General features: G+C 39.1%; 1 protein-coding gene across 7 annotated transcripts in view; it reads right to left on the minus strand.

Annotated features, from left to right (window-relative positions):
- abhd18 (abhydrolase domain containing 18) overlaps positions 1-22,485 on the minus strand; it is a 98,222-nt gene that overhangs the window by 13,330 nt on the left and 62,407 nt on the right. For 6 of the 7 annotated variants that reach the window (XM_059643644.1, XM_059643581.1, XM_059643625.1 and 3 more), the window contains 3 exons: positions 20,213-20,302; positions 8,039-8,140; positions 564-939 (listed from right to left, as the gene is read on the minus strand). In XM_059643644.1, coding sequence (XP_059499627.1) covers positions 564-939; positions 8,039-8,140; positions 20,213-20,302 — 568 coding nt within the window. The remainder of the gene's footprint in view (positions 1-563; positions 940-8,038; positions 8,141-20,212; positions 20,303-22,485) is intronic. The other variant, XM_059643657.1, reaches the window with a different exon arrangement.

Consider the following 22,485-nt stretch of genomic DNA (forward strand, 5'->3'; position numbering starts at 1 on the left):
AACCGTGTCCTTGCATTGTGTTTGCATTGATGCATTAGCTATTTTACAGCCCAAAACGAAAGATTCTCCAAATCTTTGCAAGCTTCATTTAAGTTCTTTTACCAATTCTATCCAATATTCTTCAGAACTGATGCAAAGGTGGATTTCCATGCACACTGTATCCCTTCCGATTACCTCAACCAAGTTGTCATTTTCCATTTATCAATTTAGACAATGGGTTTAGTAGGCCATTCCAAAATAGAATAGAATAAAATAAAATTCCATTACTGTTGAGTCAATCCAACAATGGCCAAAGAGTCATTCAAAAATCACACTTCCGGCAATAATGGAATCAGCAATTGAACCTACGTGAGAACCTTTTCCTTACAGATATAAAGATCATCTATAAAACCCTAACTGCTACCCTTACTAAAATAAGCTAGCCACATGACAAAATTACCTAACGAACTATCAGAAGAACCTTGAATGGTTCCTAAACAATAAAATGACAGACACATAGCCTTAATAAGGTAGATTACAGCACTTCGTACATATTTTGAATTTCACTGAAAAGTTTAAATTACCTGAGAAATTTCCAATGTGTGTACATTCATCCATTACTCCTTTCATGAAGACTATAGATTCTCGTGCTAGGGAGGCCTTCCCTTTTTCCCTCTTTAACAGTTCATGTTTTACAGTGGATGAACACTTGCTAATATTTGTTGACGACACTTGGTGACTTAGGCAACCAGTGTTTGATGTACCTTGAAGGAGAATTCCTTGTGTAGAGGTATTTAAGGCAGCCGTGTCTGTGCTGAACCGAGTAACTGTCGCAGTCCTCATCATTTCTCTCTTGACATTTAAATCTAACATGCCTGTGGGAAGATCACGGTGATCCATTTTTTCAAAACTGGATGAGGAGTTCTTCACAAAATCCTGGCCCATTTTAAAGGAATCTGCCTAAATATCAAATACTTAAAATTTAGAAATAATTTTAAAAGCATTCAGATATACTGAAAGCAAACACAAGACTAAATATTTGTTCAGCTTCTCCTTTCCCCAATCTCCAACACATGTAGTTAAGAACTGTAATCTTATATGGTGATCATTAGGATAATTCCAACTAAATTGTTTTCCAAACCAGGAATGCTGAAGTCAATTCTAACACATTTTAAACAAAAAAAGTCATTCACAAGATGTACATCTTGCTAGCCGGGTGAGCATTTACTTGTCATTAACCAACTGTGACTATTAAGTCAAGCCTGGGAATGTTCAGTTCTACATGGTTCACTTATGTAGCACAGAGTATCTATGCACAACCTGGAAAGTGAGAACTTTGCTGATAACTTTCCCCCAAGTTATTAAAATATCCTTACAAAGGACACTTTTCTGAAAGAGTTTGAATATAAACAACTCTAATAAATTATCTTTTACACGGTCTTACAAATAAAAAGGAAAAAGAGCAGCCAATATCTGCAACAACTGAGGTACAGTTAAGTGAACATCATTTGAAGAGGATAGGTATATCTGAGAGTCACGTTGGGATTCAAAATGTTATACAATTAGAGCTCCAAACAGTTCCTTTCTCCTCACTTTAGAAGTCCTTCTTCGCTTTCCACCTCTCCCGTCATCATCTTACAGCTGTAAGAAGAGTTAGTGGAATTATAAAGCTTCTCGACAGCTAGCACAAAATCAACTTTGTGATCAGCTGACAAAAGGTGTAATCTAGCAGAACAAGACCAATCTCCTTAAGTTTTTACTTTCCCTCAACAGGAATGCCTAGAGGTGCCCATTACTTCATTTAAAAACCTACACAAAGACAAGTAAACTACCCCTGATGTCAAAAGCTGGAATGAGAAAAAAAAACTATTCGCTGATATTAAAACTTGAAATTAAAACTCATTCAACAAAAGAAGAATGAATGCAGCTGTGATGTCATGCAAAAACGTAATGATCAGGTCCCTTGTTCTATATGGATGCATGTTTTAAAAACAGGTGTTAGTCACTTCCCCCTAGGGATAAATAAATACAGCAAATACTTTGAACTCTTCTCTCATTTTTGACCATCAGGATGCTGTCATTTTAAAGGGGGAAAGATTTGCAGATGACTGGTTTTGCTTTAAAAGTAACACCGGAGTGGGACAGCAAATAGGATATACTTAACAGGATCAAGTAGGTAAATTTTTTTTTATTAATGCTACAATATACAAAATAACATGGAGGAAATAGAAAAGTGTTGAGGGAAATTACAGTATCAAAGACCTATGTAAATCAGCTAATAAATTGGAAAATTAAGATATTAGATCTGGTAGAACATCTGTAGAAAGGATAGACATAACAAAGCAACTAGAGGAGGATTATGCCTCCTGGCTCTCATATTTTACCTTCTGTAAATTTGCAGTTGCACATTATTTTGCTGCCAATGAATGACTCTCAGGAAACTTTGCTATCCTATCAGCCTTTTGCTTGCCTGCAAGACTATGTCTTGATTCTGAAACTTACGTCCTGATTTTTCAAATTCTTTAATGGCCTCATCCTTCTCCATCTCTGTAAATCTCCTCTAGTCCTACAAAACACTGAAATATCTGCACACCTCTAATTCTGACCCAATTTTAATTGCTCCATCATTATTGGTCGTGCCTTCAGTTGCCCGAGCCGCAAACACAAGACTATCCTGCCACCTTGCTTTCCTCCCTCAAGACATTCCTTGGTCTACTACCTCTGACCAAATGTTTGATCATCTGACCAAATGTACTGGCTTGATGTCACACCTTGCTTAAGATTATCCTGCCAATATCCTGGATGTTTTATGATATTAACAGTGTTATAAGTGTGTTCTTCTACACATTTTGAGGTAAATCATCTTAACAAGCATTAGGACAATTTGAACAGTTTTAAGGATTTATGGAATTCCTGTAACTAAAAGATAAACTGCAAAATAAGTTGTGTACATCTAGCGGAATCACAGCTGTCAAAAACAAGTTAAAAAAGCTTGACTGAAAACAAATGCTGGTGATTATAGCAGGGTAGACAGCATCCATGGACAGAGAGCAAGCTAACGTTTCGAGTCTTGATGACTCTACATCAGAGCTGGTGGTGAAGTGTGGAGGGGACAGCATTTGTGCGACAGTTTGGGGGTAAGGGGTGTGCAGACTAGGCACTTTACAGCCTTCTGGACTTTATGTTGAGTTCAACACCTTTAAATTGTGAACCATTTCTTCCTTTTTTAGCTTGTTATCATGTCCTTCCCTCCCTGATCCTAGTTACTGTACATTCAAGTCTGGCAGGATACATGCTATTGCTCTATCAATCTCACATTCTGATCACTTCATTTGAACTCTTAACATCTTTTCTCCACCAGCACCCTAACCCAACACTCAAACTGAAGCACAGCATGTTACTTCTAATTTTTTGCAATTTTATGTTAAATGACAGCCTAAAACAACCCAGGTTATGTGCAATATTATGCAGCCAAACCCCACCACCACCATAGCCCCAAACAACAGCATAAATGCTGTCCTTCCACACATCATTTCAGCTATGATGAAGAATTATCTAGGCTCAAACTATTAGCTCACTCTGTCTCCATGCATGATGTCTGACCCACTGTGATCTCCAGCATAACACAATTACAGGTTTGAATCATGGAGTACAATTCAAAACAAAAATCTGCCTTTCTAACCTGACTAAAAATCATAATTTTACTAATTTTAATACACGTTTCATTATTTTGTTCAAGGATAACGTAGATACACTCAAACTGAAGCACAGCATGTTACTTCTAATTTTTTGCAATTTTATGTTAAATGACAGCCTAAAACAACCCAGGTTATATGCAATATTATGCAGCCAAATCCCACAACTAACTCAAAATTATAATTCAGAACAATTTCTTTTAGCTTTTGCTTTGACTGCACTTCTCACAAGGAAAGCAGGAGCAATGTAACGGAGAAACAACAACATAGCTTTGTATCAACAAGCCATGCAAAATAAGTCACACAAGATGTTCACCAAACATTTCTAATCTTTAGTAAGCAGGAAGACAGCACAGCCTGGCCAAGTAATTCAGGCCAAAGCTACAATCTTAAAAAAACTACAAACAGAAGCCAAACAAACCAATAGATCAAAAAAAAGAACAAAGGAACAAAAACAGAAGTTGCTGCAGCAACTGTGAAGAAAAATCAGAGTTGACGTTTTGGGTCCGGTGACCTTCCTCAGAACTTTGGGTCACCGGACCCAAAACATCAACTCTGATTTTGCTTCACAGATGCTACCAGACCTGCTGAGCTTTCCCAGCAACTTCTTTTCTTTTATTCCTGATATACAGCATTCGCATTTCTTTCAGTTTTTATTTAAAAAATGAACAAATTTGCATTTATATGGTATCTTTCACGACCTCAGGATCTCCTAAAGTACTTCTGGAAGTATGATCACTGCTGTTATTCACAGAAATGCCTCAACTTGTAAGGTCTGACAAACAACAATGAAATTGTTGAAAATATGATGTGTTGCTTCATGAAGTCCGTGAGAGACAAAACTTTGGTGAGGAGTGCCAAGAAAACTTATTTTCTACTCAAAAAAGTGACATGGGAATTTTTTACAATTGCTGGGTGAGCAGAAAAAGCCTCAATTCAAGTCTCACTCACTTTGCACTACATTGATATTTCAACTTAGATCATGTCCTCATGTTTAAGAGTGAAGTTGAATCTTTGACTTTCCGGCCAAGTGGTAGTGCTCCCTCACAGCCAAGGCCAACACTGTGGCAATAATCTTCTGTTTAGATTGAATAGTTTCCATTAGCAAAATAATTTGTTTGAATTTGTAAGTCAAGTGTGCACTAGCTATGTCTCTACACCTACACAACTCTTCCTAACCACCCTAACATTGAAGCTAAACAGTTATATTTAGTAAAATTAGCATTCTACAACCACTGCTCAAATCTCATTAGATAAATTCAAAATGCAGGAGAAACTCAGCAAGTCTGGCAGCATATAAGAAAGAAACAGACTTAAAATGTTTTGAGTCTGGTGTGATGCTTCTTCAGAACTGAAGGAAGTTGAAAAATTATGGATTCTAAAGTTAACTCTATTTCTCCCTCCACAGGTATGGAGGTGCCAGTATTGGACTGGGGTGGATAAGGTCAGAAATCACACAACACCAGGTTATAGTTCAACAGGGTCATTTGAAAACACAAGCTTTCAAAGCCTTGCTCCTTCTTCAGCTGTCTTATAAATTCTGTGTCTGATACCACCTCACTAATAACTAAAGGAGGAGTGAGGCTCCAAAAGCTCGTTCTTTCAAATAGACCTGTTGGACTATAACCTGATGTCATGTAATTTCTGACCTCTCTCTTCACGTGCTGCCAGACCTGCTGAGTTTCTCCAACAATTTGTTTTTACTTCAGATCTCCAGCATCTGCAGTACTTTGCCTTTAGTCATGCAATAATCCTTTCAATACCTTTAAAGCAGAAGACAGCTCTTTCAAAGACATCAAGGGTCACAGTCCTGCGGAGTGGCAAACACACACAGATTGACACTCCAGTCCATCACGGAGATTCCAGTCTAAGCTCCTTCAGAAATGTGAACTGTACTTTAAATCTGACTGGTCTCTCATGGTGCAGAACAGTTGATGGAAGGCAAATTATGCCACCTTCTTCACAGCTGTCAGCTGCCATATTCTGTGATTTTAAGTGCCCAACATCACAGATGACCACTTTGACAGCTCCTGCACAATGGTAAAATAGGTGTAAGGTTACGTTCAAGCAGGATAGACTAGGTAGGGCGTGGAATATTTGGCAGGCAGAAGAAGAACTATTGGGGCAAGTGGGTACAATGTTGAATACTGGGGGTTGAAGGTGGAGTCTTGTCCTGGAGGGGCAGGATTTTGGGTTTGGTGTGGAGATTTTGAGATCTGGAGTGCAAGGGTGGGGTGTCACCCAGCGTTGGGGGTGAGTGAGAATAAAAGGTGGCAGGTCCTGACTAACTAGCCACCAGAAAATCTGCACCAACATTCTCATCATTTAAGTGGATTGAATTGAGACTAAAAGCCTTCGCTCTCTGGAATAACGTGTACAAGATCAAACAGAAAAAAAAACTTTGGACTAGCTCTCTGGAATAGTAATAACTCTTTATTGGTTAAAGTAATTCAGACATTATGCATTTTTTTCTTGGAACCAAACATAGTCATATTGTCATCTCAGACTGAAGATGCTAGCTAAGAAAATCTGACTTAATTAACAATAATATGTGGATTGCATCAATCTCGGAATATAGCTCACTGCTTCCTAAAGTTAGTGGCAATTTTCCATACGCTATTTATTTCTTGGCCCTCAGGCTCTAAGGAGAGATGAGTTAAGAGTATAGCTCAGAATTTAGGATACATTGGCTAAGCTAATAATTGTACAAGAAAAACTATACAATACTTTACAGGTGTTTTATTTCATATTCAATCATAGAATACCCTCAGTGTGGAAGCAGGCCATTTTGTCCATCAGGTTTACACTGATTTTCTGAACAGCATCCCACCTAGACCCACCCCCTATCTTTTCTCTGTAACCCTGCATTTCCCATGGCTAATCCGCCTTACTTGCATTTCCCTGGACATTATGGGCATGTTAATACAGCCAATCCACTTAACCTGCACATCTTTGGACTGTGGAAGGAAACCAGAGAATGTGCAAATTCCACACAGGCAATCATTTGAGGGAATAAACGAACTCAGGTCCTAGCACTGTGAAAATTTTTAACCTACATTTATACAGTGAAGTATCGACACAAAGGGCTGCATGAAGATAAATAATTATGTGCCTATTTGGCCCAAATGTGTTTTGTTTATGCTTCATACAATCCTCCTTCCATTCTTCTTCATCTAAATTCATTTAGCATAACCTTACATTTTTTTCTTGCATTAGTGACAGATCATTATATTTCATGCAATAAAAAAAACTTTCTCATCTTGCCTTAGATTCTGCTGCAAATTATCACAAGCTTGTTTTCTCTGGTTGCTGACTCTTCTGCCGCTGGAAACAGTTTCTCATTATTTAGTCTATCAACACCCCTTAGAATTTGAACACTTCTATTACATTTTTTCACAACAACCAGGAAAGCAAAACATTATCTTTGCTCCCAAGTGATTTTACAAGGTTCCAAAATCACTGTTTTTGTATCACCACAATGAGGCTCTCCTGCTTCACTAGCAAGTATCACCTGACATGCCCCAAGGCAGCACAATGACCAAAAGCACACCATCAAACAATACTTTTGCAGATCTTTTGACCCATTGCTATTTAGCAATAAGTACAGGATAACAATTAGTTATGAGGACTTCCCTTAAATGACAACTTCAGTAGTTTGGAATAGATAAAATCTATGAACATATAAGCAAAAGACAGTATGTACAAACTGGCATAAATTAGTTAGTGCAAATGCTGAATAAACGCATCCATTATGAAAGACATAAAATGAGTCTGACATATATTGTATGCATGCTGGCAGCTAGATCAATACATGTACAGCTGGCCAACATATCACATGCCTTTCAAAAACTTTGTACGTGTGCGTTTGAGTGAGTGAGGAATGGTAGAAATCACTAATAATTCATTAACTCATTTCTTTTCAGTACCAAAAACTATTAATTGCTTCACTTGCTTTGAGATTGTTTAAAAGGACAGTTTAAGATGGGAAGGGAAAGAATAAATTGGTAACCTGACATTTAGTACTTAATTCTGAGGTAATACATATTAGCTACATTGTTAGCAGTGTATTTTGATATAATTGAGCCAAAGTGACTGAACTATTATTTAAACAAGATACAGTTGAAAATACACAGGCCTCAAATTACTAGCATCTTCAGTTTCAAAAGAAACATTAAACGTCCAGATTTCACAGGGACAGTATTTTGAAGGACCTTAATCCTCAAATGACATGCTGCTCATGGAAAATCTTTAAATGTAATTTTAATATAATTTGAAGTGGCACACAGGTAATAAGCATATCCAGCATAAAAACTAAAATTTAATTAAATTAAAAACTAAAATGTTAAAAACTAAAACAAACTTACTCCACAGTATTCTAGCAGTCTGATAATTTCTTCTTCATAAACAGTTTCTGTGGCATACTGCTTTTCCAGCTCTCTCCAATTCACAGCTTTACTTAAAACACCCTGTGAATAGCAATAGTATTAAAATAAACAATATTCCATGTACCTGTACTAAAATGTTTAAAGGGCTGCAGCTAAACTTTCTATTTCAACAGAACAAATTAATTTCCCATTGTTCTCAGACCAGAAACCACTACTACCTGCATGATTTGTAAAGTATTATTAATCATAACATTCACCCACTTTTGGATTGAAGGATATAATAGTTCACAACAAATATATAATAAATAGTTGCTTGCAAGTACAGACTTAAATACTGGTAGTAATCCTGTACATTAATCTTGATGCATGCAATGATATTTCGCTTTAAATGTGAATAAATTAATGGAGCCTTCAGACTCATTCAGTGTTGCAGTTTTCACTTTGATGTTGCTTCCCTTGGGATGGGTGCCATTTTGATGCAGCTTCTCCTGCTCTCAAACTCAAAACTGCTCCCTGTGCTCCACCTTCCAATGTGCAGCCTTTCTCTGTACCTGACCCTTACCCTATGATTTGCGGCCTCTCCTATGTGTGGAGGTATTCCTGCCAGAGGTCTGTACCAGACAGTCTTGACTTAACAGTATCTAGAACACCTACCTGAGCTGCCAAATATCTTAGCCATGTCATGCAGCTTTGTACCCCTTCTTGCTGCTACCAGTCTCAAGGATGCACTCACATGTGGTGAAGCTGCTCCTCTTAGACACTTACGGGACCTTGGCCTTTCTAACCCTCCTCCTAGCAGTCAGGTATCAGTCATGACTGTGCTTGGTACCTTCCCTGCATGCCTACCTGTGAAGGTGGTAGTCAGAAGGTATGGATTTGCAGCAGTAGGAAGCAGGACATTTGGGTAGTAGGAATGGCAGTAAGGATGAGGTCCAATATTGTAAGTAAGCTTTTCCTTTTATATTTTAAACTGTATTGTTAAAGTATATTTTACTTTTTAAATTATTTTATTTACCAATGTTAGATATAGTAGGGTAATACATCTCAATTGACAAGGATTACCACATCTTTATGTAAGGACTTCCTGTAGCATAATTTGATGAGGTTGTTTGAAATTTGGCATTCTTGCACTTCTTCTGATTAGTACAGAATTAAAAAGCTTTGCCAACGTGTCTACCATCAGCAATATTCAAACATATTACATTTACACTGATGTCAGAAGAAGTCATTAACTTAAATGGCAAGGTAATGACATTGTCAATTTGCCTTTTATGCAGATTCCCACTTTTGGGACAGTTGATGGCACCTTACAAGCCATTCTACCAGTTTATAATCATGTCAGTTTTAACTGAAATAATCATTCTATAATCTCACTGACTTACTCTCTCCTAATTGCCCTCTTTCGTTGCTTCAAATATGTATTCGATTTTCTCTGAAAAGATTCAAAGATCTCTCCCTTAACCAAACCCTGTGGTGAAGACTTCTATGCTCACAAACTACACATTATTATTTTTCTCTTCTAACCCTTCATACGCCAAATTATCATTTTAATTGAAGACCAGTCATTGACTCCAATTAGAGAAAATACATCCTCCTTATCAATTCTACTGAAGCTCTTCACAATTTTAGAAGGGTTCCTATAATTCTTTATCTTCACTGCTCTGATAAATTTGTTTGAACATCTTCCATCTCTCCTTGTAGCTTTTTGATGTTTTAAAATTTTATTGTCACGTGTCCCAAAATACAGCAGAAAGCTTTGTTTACGAGTGGTACAGGCAGATCATAGCAAGCAAAAGATGTGCAGATCAAAAAGACTTAGAGGCATACAGGTTACATTGCAGGTTACGTTATTTGAGGCTAGAGGCCATTCAACATTCTGATAACGGCCAGAAAGAAGCTGTTCCTGAACCTGCTTGTGCGTGTGTTCAGGCTTCCATATCTTCTGCCTGAAAGAAGATGTTGCAGGAGGTCATTACCAGGGTGTGATGGGTCTTTGATGATGTTGGCCACTGTCTGTGGCAGTGCGATGTGTAAATAGAGCATGGATGGAAGGGTGGCTTCTGTGATGGTCTGGGCTGCGCATACCAACTTCTGTAGTTTCTTATGGTCCTGGGTACAGCAGTAACCATACCAGGCCATTATGCACCCACTCAGGATGCTTTCAATGGTGTACCTGTAGAAGTTGGTGAGTGACATTATGGATGTGTCAAATTTCTGAGCTGCCTGAGGAAAAAGAGGCGTTGTTGTGCCTTCTTCACTGTTGCATTTATGAGGGGTCAACGCTATTGAAGGTAGAGCTGTAGTCAACAAGCAGGACTCTGACATAGGTACCTTTGTTGTTCAGATGTTGCAGGGATGAGTGCAGGACTATGGATATAGCATCATGTGTGGACCTGTTATGTTGGTAGGCCAACTGTAGGTTTGGGAAGTTGGGAGACTGCAGTTGATATGGGCCATGACCAGACTCTCAAAGCACAATTGTTCATCCCTACTACCATCTTGGTAAGCCTCTCCTTCAAATACTTTATGGGGAGCTAGTAGAAACAGTCACAAAAGCAACTTTTAAGAAGCATTTGGACAGACACGTGAACAAGCAGCAAACAAAAGGATACAGTGTACGTGTAGGCAGACAGAGTTAGTTTAGAATGGAATCATGGTGGGCCAAAGGGCTTGTCCCTATGCTGTGCTGTTCTATATTCTATTAAATAACACACACTGATTTACAGGCAGTACTGTCTTATTGGCAATAATCATTGCCTGGCACTTGTGTGGTGCAAATGTTACTTGCCACTTGTCTGCCCAAACCTAGAATTTGTCCAGATTTGGCTGCATTGAGACATGGACTGCTTTGTTATCTGAGGAACTGCAAATGGTGCAGTACATTGGGCAGATATCAATGAACGTCCCCACTTCTGAACTATTGATGGAAGGAAGGTCATTGATGAAGCAGTTGAAGATGTTGCTACCTGAGTAATTCCTGATAGAGATATCCTAGAATTGAGTTGACTAACCACTAACAACCACAACCATCTTGGTTTGTGGCAGATATGATTCCAACTGGCAGAGAGATACCCCTCCAAATTCCCAGTGACTCCAGTTTTGCAAGCATTCTTTGATGTCGCACTTGGTCAAATGCAGCCTTGATGTCAGAGCCGGTCAATCTCACTTCTGAAATTCAGCTCTTTTGCTATGTTGCTAAGACTGTAATGAGGTCAACTGTTGAGTGGCCCTGGAGGAACCCAAACTGACAGCGAGCAGATCATGCTAAGCAAGTACTGCTTAGTAGCACGGTTGATTATACCTCCCAATATTTGACTGATGATCAAGAGTACACTAACGAATTGGTAATTGTTCAGGTTAGGTTTGTCCTGCATATATCTAGGTAATTTGCCAGATCCTCAGACATATGTCAGTGCTGAGGCTGTACTGGATCAACTTGGCAAATGGCACAGCAGTTCTGGAGCTCAAGTCTTTGGATATTACTGTAATACAAGTATTACTGGAAGCATTGTCAGGGCCCATAGCCTTTGCAGTATCCAGTAATTCCATCTTGAAGTCATGTGGAGCAAATTGAATTGGTTGAAGACTAGGTGGCAGAGACAGGTCATCCGTTCATTTCTGGCCCATGTGTTGGGCTCCCCCATTATCAAAAATGGGACTGTTAATGGAGTGACTGCTTGCAGTAGGTTATTTAATTAGCTGACACTATTCATGACTAGATTGGGCAGGACTTCACAACTTAGATCTCCTCTGTTAGCCGTTGAATTGTTAAGTTCTATCACTTGCTGTTTAAGCTGTTTGGAATGCAAGTCGTCCTATTTTGTCATTTCACCAAGTTGACACGTCCAACTTTAGGTATGCCTGATGCTGCTCTTGGCATGCTCTCCTGCACACTTCATGCAACAAGGGCTAATCTCCTGGCTTGATTATACAGGTACTTCTGCTATAATGCATGTTTTGTTGATGCAAATTGGCTGTAATGTTATTGAGGAATAGTGGTCGCAGTTTGGATAATGTATATGGGTACAGTAATTTTCTATGGCAATTTCTATACAACGTAATTTTCTATGGCAATTTCCAACAGCGTGATTTTGTACAGCGCGAGGTCACACGAATGTGACTATCACGCTATAGGAGAAATGCCTGTAATAGTGGAGTGGGGGTATGCCAAGTCATTAAGTTGTAGATTCTGTTGGAGTACAATTTGACTACTGATGACCTACTGTCCCTCACAAATCTGCCTTTAAAGTTGCCTTTAATCCCATCAGTTTACTTAATATCTTGTTCCTTATTATAGTGAAATTACTAAGTTCCTCCGTAGAAACTGCAGTTTTTGGGAAGAAATTATTATCGTCTTCTGTGAAAATGGAGACAAAGTATTAGTTTACTGCTTCCACCATTACCTTGCCATTTTCTTCCTCTAAAAGGCCAACGTTTACTTTCACAACTCTTTTCTTTTTATATATACATAAAAAAAGTTTTTGGTATCAGTGCTTATGTTTTCTGCTAGGTTCCTTTTATAGTTCAACTTAGCTCTTTTGATTTTGTTTTTAGTAACCCTATGCTGAAGTTTAAAGTTTTCACAATCCTCCAGAGTGCCACTAACTTTTGCAGTTTGATTTGCCCTTGTTTTTGCCTTTATGTTATCCTTGACTTCCTTGTTAAGCTATAAATGATTTTTCATCTATTGCAATTCCTCCTCCTCTCAGGAATATACTTTAATTGAGAGGTATTTCATATGTCCCTAAGCATTTACCACTGTTCTTCAAATGAGCTGGCCTTTAATATTTTTGCCCAGCGCAAAAGGGCCAAATCCTTCCTCAAACCTTTGCCTAACGCAAACTAGTAATGTGACTGTCTTCACCTCTTTTGATCTGAATTTGAAACTCTAGCATGTTGTGATCACTCCTTACAACAGGATCTTTAATTACGAGACTAGATATCAATCCCTCCTCGTTACATAATACCAAATCTAAAGTAGCCAGTTCTCCGGCTGGATTTATGACATGTTGCTCTAAGAAACACTCCTCATGCACTATGAGCCTTTCCCCAAGGTTACCCTTGCTAAGTTGATTAATCCAGTCTATAAGCATGTTCAAATCACTCATAATTAACACTGTGCCCTTCTCACAAGCCCTCATTATTTCCTGGTTTGTACTTTGCCCTACTTCTGTGGCCTGTAAATTATTTCTACCAAGTGGTTTCTTCTCTTGCTTTTTATTTCCACAAAGATGGATTCAACATTTTCACCCCCTAGAGCCAATATCATATCTTAATGCAGCTTTGATGTCATCCCTAAACAACAAAGCAACTCCACCTCCTGCTCCTTCTCATCCATCCTTTCAGAATACCAAATACCTTTGGACATTTAACTCCCAGTCCTGATCCTCCTGCAACCACATTTCAGTAATCCCTTCCAGGTCATTGCCATTAGTCCCTATTTGTGCCATCTTCTCATCAACCTTCGTCCAAATACCCTGTGCATTTAGGTACAAGATTTTAAAAATAATTTCTACTGATTTGTCTTTCTCTTTCAATATTTTCTTGCGCACTTAGCTTTCCACACTCTCCACACTTATTGATTAATTCCTGATAAACCTGAGCCTCATCTCACATTTTGATCTTTTGTGATTGCTTCCCTCACCATTGTCATTAGACATGTCTACTGCACTCTTTTCACCCATTAATTGGTAATGTCTTTGAAAAAAGTCAACAGAACTTGAAAAAGGAATAAGAACTCTTGCTTTTGTTATCTCCTTAAGTCAAGGATATGGAAGCAATTACAATGCCCACACTGCATTCACGATCAGCTAAGTCAGCCCATCAAATCTGGCAGTCCTATATGTGTAATTCAATTACATCCTAAATATAGCAACTCGAGCTGAATTTTATGAAGACTATTTCAGTAAGTTATTTTTGTTTCTCCAGTGTAATTGTAGAGATTTCATTTTTTTAGCCAACAATATTTCATGAAATTTCACACAATTTGGTTGAAATACCATCCATTTCAGGGTTTAGCTTTACTGTCATCAAAATTGAAGATGACAAATTCCACACTCATATACCATTTATGTAAAGGTCAAATCCTGTACAACTAGTTTCTTGCTGCTCGATTTCCATTTGCCTTGAAAATCATGCCTCCTTAAAAATTTTTCCTTGCCATCCATAACACCATAAGACATTGGAGTGGAGGTACGGCCCATCAAGTTCACTCCGCCATTCAATCATGGCTGATGGGCATTTCAACTCCACTTACCCGCACTCTCCCCGTAGCCCTTAATTCCTTGCGAGATCAAGAAATTATCAAACTCGGCCTTGAAGACATTTAACGTCCCGGCCTCCACTGCGCTCCGTGGCAATGAATTCCACAAGCCCACCACTCTCTGGCTGAAGAAATGTCTCCTGATTTCCATTCTAAATTTACCCCCTCTAATTCTAAGGCTGTGCCCACAGGTCCTAATCTCCCCGCCTAACGGAAACAACCTCCCAGTGTCCACCCTTTCTAAGCCATGCATTATCTTGTATGTTTCTACTAGATCTCCCCTCAACCTTCTAAACTCTAAAGAATACAATCCCAGGATTCTCAGCCATTCATCTTATGTTAGACCTACCATTCCAGGGATCATCCATGTCAATCTCTGCTGGACACGCTCCAGTGCCAGTATGTCCTTCCTGAGGCGTGCGGCCCAAAATTGGGCACAGTATTCTAAATGGGACCTAACTAGACCTTTATAAAGTCTCAGAAGCACATCGCTGCTTTTATATTCCAACGCTCTTGAGATAAGTGACAACATTACATTCGCTTTCTTAATCACAGACACAACCTGCAAGTTAACCTTTTGAGAATCCTGGACTAGCACTCCTGGATCCTTCTGTACGTCGGCGTTATGAATTTTCTCACCATTTAGAAAATAGTCCGTGCCTGTATTCTTTTTTCCAAAGTGCAAGACCTCGCATTTGCTCACATTGAATTTCATCAGCCATTCCCTGGACCACTCTCCTAAACTGTCTAAATCTTTCTGCAGCCTCCCCACCTCCTCAGTACTACCTGCCTGTCCACCTATCTTCGTATCATCGGCAAACATTTCCAGAATGCCCCCAGTCCCTTCATTCATGCGGCCCCAACACTGAACCCTGCGGGACACCAGCCCTGTCAGACAGCCAATTCTCAATCCATGCCAGTAGCTCACCTCGAACACCATGGGCCCTCATGTTACTCAGCAGCCTCGTGTGAGGCACCTTATCAAAGGCCTTTTGGAAATCTAGATAGATAACATTTCCCTGGTCTAACCTACTTGTTACTTCTTCAAAGAATTCTAACAGGTTTGTCAGGCACGACCTCTCCTTACTAAATCCATGCTGACCTGTTCTAATACGACCCTGCACTTCCAAGAGTTTAGAAATCTCTTCCTTAACAATGGATTCTAGAATTTTACCAACAACCGAGGTGAGGCTAATCGACCTATAATTTTCCATTTTTTGTCTTGATTCTTTCTTAAACAAGGGGGTTACAACAGCGATTTTCCAATCATCATGGTACAACATCAAAGCACTTTTCCATCCACTGAATTCACTCACATGTAACAGCTTGCTTTTCACATTACTAAAATCCCTGCCTTTTAGGCCTCTAGCCTTAAATTGTTGCACACTGCTATGACACTTCTTTCGTATTCCCCTTCCAGCTTGATGACACCTTTCTCCCCCATCATCAAATTCTCTGAAAGTTAACTGATTACATTAAAAGTATTTGTAAATTAAGTTCTTCAGCTAGTGACATAACCTCTGGCCACTTGAAATGGAATCTTATTCTGGAACCACATTCAAGCAGGATTCAAGTGTAACACAATATTACTTGATTTGGCTTAAATGCATTAAAAAACAGTCTACGTGTGTCTGACACTCCTTGTTTAAATGCCATTTTATTAATTCATTCAAACAGATGGAAGAAATGATTACATACTTCATAATAAGTACTGTTACATTGAACATTAAAGTATGCAAATATGCAAAGAAAAATAGAAAATATTTTGTTCAAAGCCTACAAGCTAGACCAAATCTACCTTTATATACACTACTTTGTGTGGCATGAATCAAAATTTATTTAACAGAAGGTACAAAGGTAACTTTTAACAGTCACTCTACAAATAATTTCCTCCCTGAAACTATTTGGGAATTGACTTCAAAACATAAAAGAATACAAAGATCTGAGTAAACCAAGTATGTGGAACAAAAAAACAACCCGAGTATGTGCTAACTGCAGCTGAACAACCTAAGGCAATCAATTTCCATTGTTCCACATTTGCCACTCTGACAAATCATATAGAATCATACTGTAGAGATGAGGCCCTTCAGCCCATCAAGTCTGTAACACTAAGAATATACTGCTATATACAGTAGTCCCACTTTCCAAACTAGGCTCATAGTCTTGAATATTATAATACTTCAAGTGTTCATCATCCAAGTACTTTTAAAGGTTGTGAGGTTTCATGCCTCAACTACTCTCCCAAACTCCACATCCTCTGAGTGAAAAGTAACTGTTCATGGGATCCATGGTAACTTTCAAGTCCCACCTAAACCTCCTGACTTGCACTTTAAAATTATGCTGCCTTCTTACTGATCCTTCAACTAAGCAGCACAGCTACTTTCTATTCACCATGCCCTTCATTATCTCATACGCCTCTACCAGTCCTCCACTTACCTTCTCTACTCCAAAGAAAACGACCTGACTTTATCCAGCTTCTCTTCATAACTGAAATGCTCCATCCCACAGAATTTCCTGATTAATCTCCCTGGCATGCCCTCCAGTGCAATCACATCCTTCCTATAAGTGTGGTGACCTGAACACAGTACTCTCGCTGTGGCATAATCAAAAGTTCCATACAGCTTCAACATGACATCCCTGCTCTAATAATCTTATTCCATGACTGATAAGTGCATCACCCCACATGTATCAGGGTTAAATTCGATCTGCCCAACTGACTAATCCATTTATTTTCGCTTGTAACTCAACAGCTTCCTCCTTTCAGTCAACAATCTGGCCAATCTTTGTGTCATCCATAATCGCATCTTCTCTCCCACATTCTCATCTATGTAATTTACAATTATCACAAACAATACAGGACCCAGCATTAATCCCTGGGGTAGGCCACTGCACACTGGACTTGAGCCTAAAACAACTTTCTACCATCACCTTCTGTCACCTTGTCACTAAGCCAATTTTGGATCCATCTTGCCAAGTTACCATGGATCCCATGAACATTTACTTTCCTTATCAGTTTCCCATATGGTACCTTGTCATAGGCCTCGCTGAAACCAATGTAAACTATATCAATTCCTCTACCGCCATCCAAAAACTTGGTGACCGACTGAAAAAAATCCATCAGATTTGTTCAGCATGACCTCCCTCTGACAAAGCTATGCTGATTACTCCTGATCAAACCTTGCCTCTCTAAATGGAGATTACTTTTCTCCTCACTATTTTCTATAGTTGTCAATTCTTATCCTCTTGTTAAAATGAAACATTCGTAAGAATTTTTCAAGGAATTGTACATGTATGGAATATAACATCTAATGCTAGACGGAAGAAACATTTCTTAACTCCAATCTATTAGTTTTTCTACCCCACAGTCTTGGGCAACAGGTGTTTTTTTAAATTTCTTTTGACTTACCTAAGTTCTGTGTTCAATGTAGCTATTAAGACAGGAAAATTAAACAATTTAGAAATTTGGACACCCGAACCAAAAGTGGATATCTTCCATTTACCATAAGTAAGTTGAAATTAATTAAATTTATTTCACGTAGTTGTGACAACCACAGACCACTGTCCATCAATCTGACTGAAGTTGAAACCAAATTTCAGAGTTGTTTTCAAAACTGATAGTCTAATTGGCTTAGAAATTTTTGATATTACCTAACTTCAAGTTTGAGTATTACTTGGAACTAAGTTGGAGGAAATTTTTCGATTTTCATGAAGTTTAAATATTAAATTTGTATCTGTACAGCATCCTTAATGAAGTAAAACGTCCCAAACTCTTCAATGGTATGTAACAAGACAAAAAGTTCATATTGAGCACAAAGCAATTATTTAATAACAAGCAACTAAAAGCCTGGTCAAAGAGATAGATTTTAAGGAGCATTTAAAAAAAAGAAATGAAAAGCAGAGACATTTTAGGGAGAGAAATGTAGAGTGCTGAGAGACAGGCATGGCTGCCAAAAGGTATTGCAAAGAAAATGGGGGAATGCAAAACTGTCCAAAAATGGAGGAACACAGATCTTGGTGGCTTATGACTGGTTAAGATTACAGAAATGGTTTTCAGGGTAATGGTGGGAGATGAGGCTCTGGAGTAATTTGAACAAAAGAATGTGCAACACCACATTCAAGGATTTATGGAGGTTAGATATCAGGCTATCACTTGCAAGGGATGAACAGCAATTTTCTTTTTCATAGAACGGGGTGGTGGCAGGCTTAAAATGGAGCTTTAACTAATGAGATGAAGCTTGCCACATTGTCAGGTAGCATGGAGGCTGGGAAGGAAAACTAGATGGTCAGAAATATAGCAAAAAAAAAACTGGGAGAGTACTGGTTTGGTTTCCTGGGCAGGACGATCTCAGAGCAGGTGTGAACAAGACCAAAGATAGAGAGAAAATCTGAGTTCAGAGCTAGGTTCTGGTATTTGATTCTCAAAGTGGGTGTAATAGGAGGTAAGGGAACCTTGGCTTGTTGAGAAAGGGGATGGGATAAATGCAGCAGAGGCAGAATTTAATGGCCTTAATCTAAGTGACATCCAATAGCTCCACAAATGTGAGATGTGAACAGAAAAGGTAAAAGAATCAAAGAAAACAGTTAGTTATGGACCACATTCCAGCACAATCTTGGAAAACTGAGTAACTGCGGTCACAGACAATAACATCCAACAGTGCTTCATGTGGGCTAGCTGAGGTGACGGCTAATCAGATTGTGTGCATTTGTGTTCACGTCTGCAAAGACACTGACCATATTACCTGGGTGATAAAATGAGGGCTTTATTAAGGTCAAGAGAATCAAAGTGGAGATAAGAGACTTGTTAAGTAGATCAAGTAGTTAAATAGACCTGCTAATGTATCAGAAACTCAAAGACTGATCAAACTGTCACAAATTGCTGTTGTAAGCAACAGAAAGAGATTTTTTCAGAGGTTGACACAAAGGAAGTTGGGTTGGACCTGGAAATAAAATGTTGAGTGATGAGAAATATAGAAAGATGTAATCTGCAATTGATTTTATGACAGTCATAGATTTCGCTGTAAACCTGGGTAAGAAAAGATTAGAGGAGATCAGGAAGCAAAGAACTTATATAAACGGAGTAAACATATCAAGGGCAAGACTGAAATCATTAAGGAGAGGTCACTCAAGTGCAGACGCTAAGTGAACAAAGCAGTAAGAGTAGTGAGAAATATAGTGAGAAGCATAGATGGGCAGTAGAGAAAATCATACAGACGATGCAGGAGGGATGAAACAAAGTGTGGTGTCAAAGGAGAATACGATACCAGGGGAACACAAGATAGACCAAAGTAAGGTTGGCAAGCTCAGTTGCTATGAGGTAGGAATGTCAGCAAGAGGGGACTGAGGCTTGGACGAAGGTTTTCACAGAAAGGGTAGGAGAGGCAGAGAGAGCACTTACAAGCTTATCCCAGGTAGATAAACTACTTTTCAATTAAGGTATTCAGCATTTAGGATTTATGAATAGCAGCGTCAAAACAAATTGGTATGGTATTGCAAGGTGGCAGCAGAAAATTTAGACTTTAATTCCAGATTTGTTTTATGCTGCAAATTTTGTACAATTGTGACAACTGTTATAGGTTATTCTAAAACTTCCAAGTTCCTATTTGAATATTACTTAATTCAGAGCTTAATGTTTCTAATTTAAACTGGAAAAGAGAGCTCAAAGTCATTATTACTATTAAAGATTTCAATTCTATTTTCAAAAAGAATTTCATAGAGAACCTATAATGTAACAAAACAGTTCATTGTAGAAACTGAAACTCACAAAAGACAAGCAGGATCTTTTCAGAAAGTTTAGAAAATAATCCATTTAGTTTCTATGTACAATACTTATACAATTCCTCAGATGCAACAAAGCAGCAAATCACAGAACTGAAACAACAGTAATTACTCACTGAAGTAAAAACACCGGAGGCTGTAGACCAAGACAGACAAGGTACCAGTGGTATGGGTTTGGGCCAGTTACTTGCAGCCAACGATGCCATCTGGAAACAGATATTTAGTATCACTGAAATTAGTAGAAAACAATTTTCTCCAGAATCCACAGATCAATTTTTCTGAAAGCTAAAACTTAAAATTGCTTCTTTTAGTTGAAGACAATTGTTCAAAATTCAAATATAAAAATCAACATTTATATTCTGTGATAGTCTATGCACTTTTGGGTAAAAACCTATGTTTTACGTACGAGGATATTCTCTTCAAGAACGAGTTTTCCAAGACAGGCTGATCAGATAATCTCATCAGTGGCCAAGGGAATTCAATCTAGATAAGTCTGAGGTGATGCAGATGGCAGAATAAACAAGGCAAAGGAACACATGATGAACAGGAGGACTTTGTGAACACTGAGGATCAGGGAACTCAAGGTAAGGGGATGAGTAGATAAAGTGGTTAAAAAAGCATGCGGGATACTTGCCTTTTGTTAGCTGAGGCACAGAATTTAAGAGTAGGGACGTTATACTGGATTTGTATAAAATGTTGGTTAGGCTACAGCTAGAGTATTGTGCGTATTTCTGAAATCCACAGTATACGAAGGATGAAACTGCACTGGAGAAGGTGGAGAGAAGATTTTCAAGGATGCAGCTTGGGCTAAAAATTTTTGTTATGAAGAGAGACTGGACAGATTGGGGTTGTTTTCCTTTGAGCAAAGGAAACTGAGCAGGACATGATCGAGATGTAAAAAATTATGACGGCCAAAGACAGGTACACAGAAAGGAACTGTTCCCCTTTGTGGAGGGATCAATGACCAAGGAGCATTGATTTAAGGCAAGGGTCAAGAGGTTTAGAGGATATGTGAGGAAAATCTTTTTGAACTCAGAAGGCAGTGGGAAGGAGGAACTCACTGTCTGTAATGCGGGTTGATGCAGAAACCCTTATAACATTTAAATAGTCTTTCGATGTGCACATGCAGTGCCAAGGCGTACAGGGCTAAGTGCTAGAAAAGGCAGTGAGAATAACTCAGTATTGGTTTTTGACCCAAGGGTTTTTTTCTGTGCTGCAGACCTCTATCACAGAATCCCTACAGTGTGGAAGCGGGACATTCAGCCCACTGAGTCCACACTGACCCTCTGAAAATCAGCCCACCCAGACCGTCTACACCCCCACCTTATCACCATAGCCCTACATTTCCCATGGTTAATCCACCCAGCCCACACATCCCTGGATGCTATGGGCAATTTAGTATAGCCAATCCATCTACCTTGCACACCTTCAGACTGTAGGAGGAGCCAGAGGAAACCTGCAGACACATGGAGAATGTGCAAATTCCACACAGTCGCCTGAGGGTGGAATCAAACCTGGTCCCTGTCACTGTGAAGCAGCAGTGCTGACCACTGAGCCACTGTGCTGCCCTAATGACTCTACAATAGACTAGTTGTTGTTTAAAAACAAACTTGCTTTCTGTAACCGTGATAATGGGAACTGCAGATCTTCCTCTCACCCATCCCTTCCTCCCACCTCAAGCCGCACCTCCATTTCCCACCTACTAACCTCATCCCACCTCCTTGACCTGTCCGTCTTCCCTGGACTAACCTATCCCCTCCCTACCTATACTCTCCTCTCCACCCCCCATCCCCATCCCCCTCTCTGATGAAGGGTCTCGGCCCGAAATGTCAGCTTTTGAGCTCCTGAGATGCTGCTGGGCCTGCTGTGTTCATCCAGCCTCACATTTTATTATCTTGCTTTCTGTAACTGTTCATTTTTCTAATTTGCCTGGGAGATAAAAGTGGAAAAGTAAAAAAGTTCAAAAGAAATTATTTAAGGTGGAGATGCCAGAAGAGAACAGTAGATTGTGTGTGGTTCTGTTTTCAACTTTAGCATAGAGACAAAAAAAAACTTCAAATGCTGGTATCCAGATAGACAGACAGGAGGCTGGAAGAGCACAGCAAGCCAGGCAGCATCTGGAGAAAAGAGGCAGTCAATGTTTTGGGCATTACCCTTCATCAGGACTGGATGTGGGAGTAGCGAGAGCGGGAGATAAAGAGGGAAGAGGACAGATTGAGGCAGAATGATGGTGATAGGTGGATACTGGTAGTAGGTATGACCTCAAGATGTTTTGGATTTGAGCAAAGAGTTTATTACCATGTAATGGTTGCAGGAGATTTGAAAGGACAACCATACTAGAGCAAAGAATTATGTAATCTCAACCCTTTTGAATTTTTGAAACAGTACT

The sequence above is a fragment of the Stegostoma tigrinum genome, chromosome 1, assembly GCF_030684315.1.
Source record: "Stegostoma tigrinum isolate sSteTig4 chromosome 1, sSteTig4.hap1, whole genome shotgun sequence".
NCBI classification, from domain to species: domain Eukaryota; kingdom Metazoa; phylum Chordata; class Chondrichthyes; order Orectolobiformes; family Stegostomatidae; genus Stegostoma; species Stegostoma tigrinum.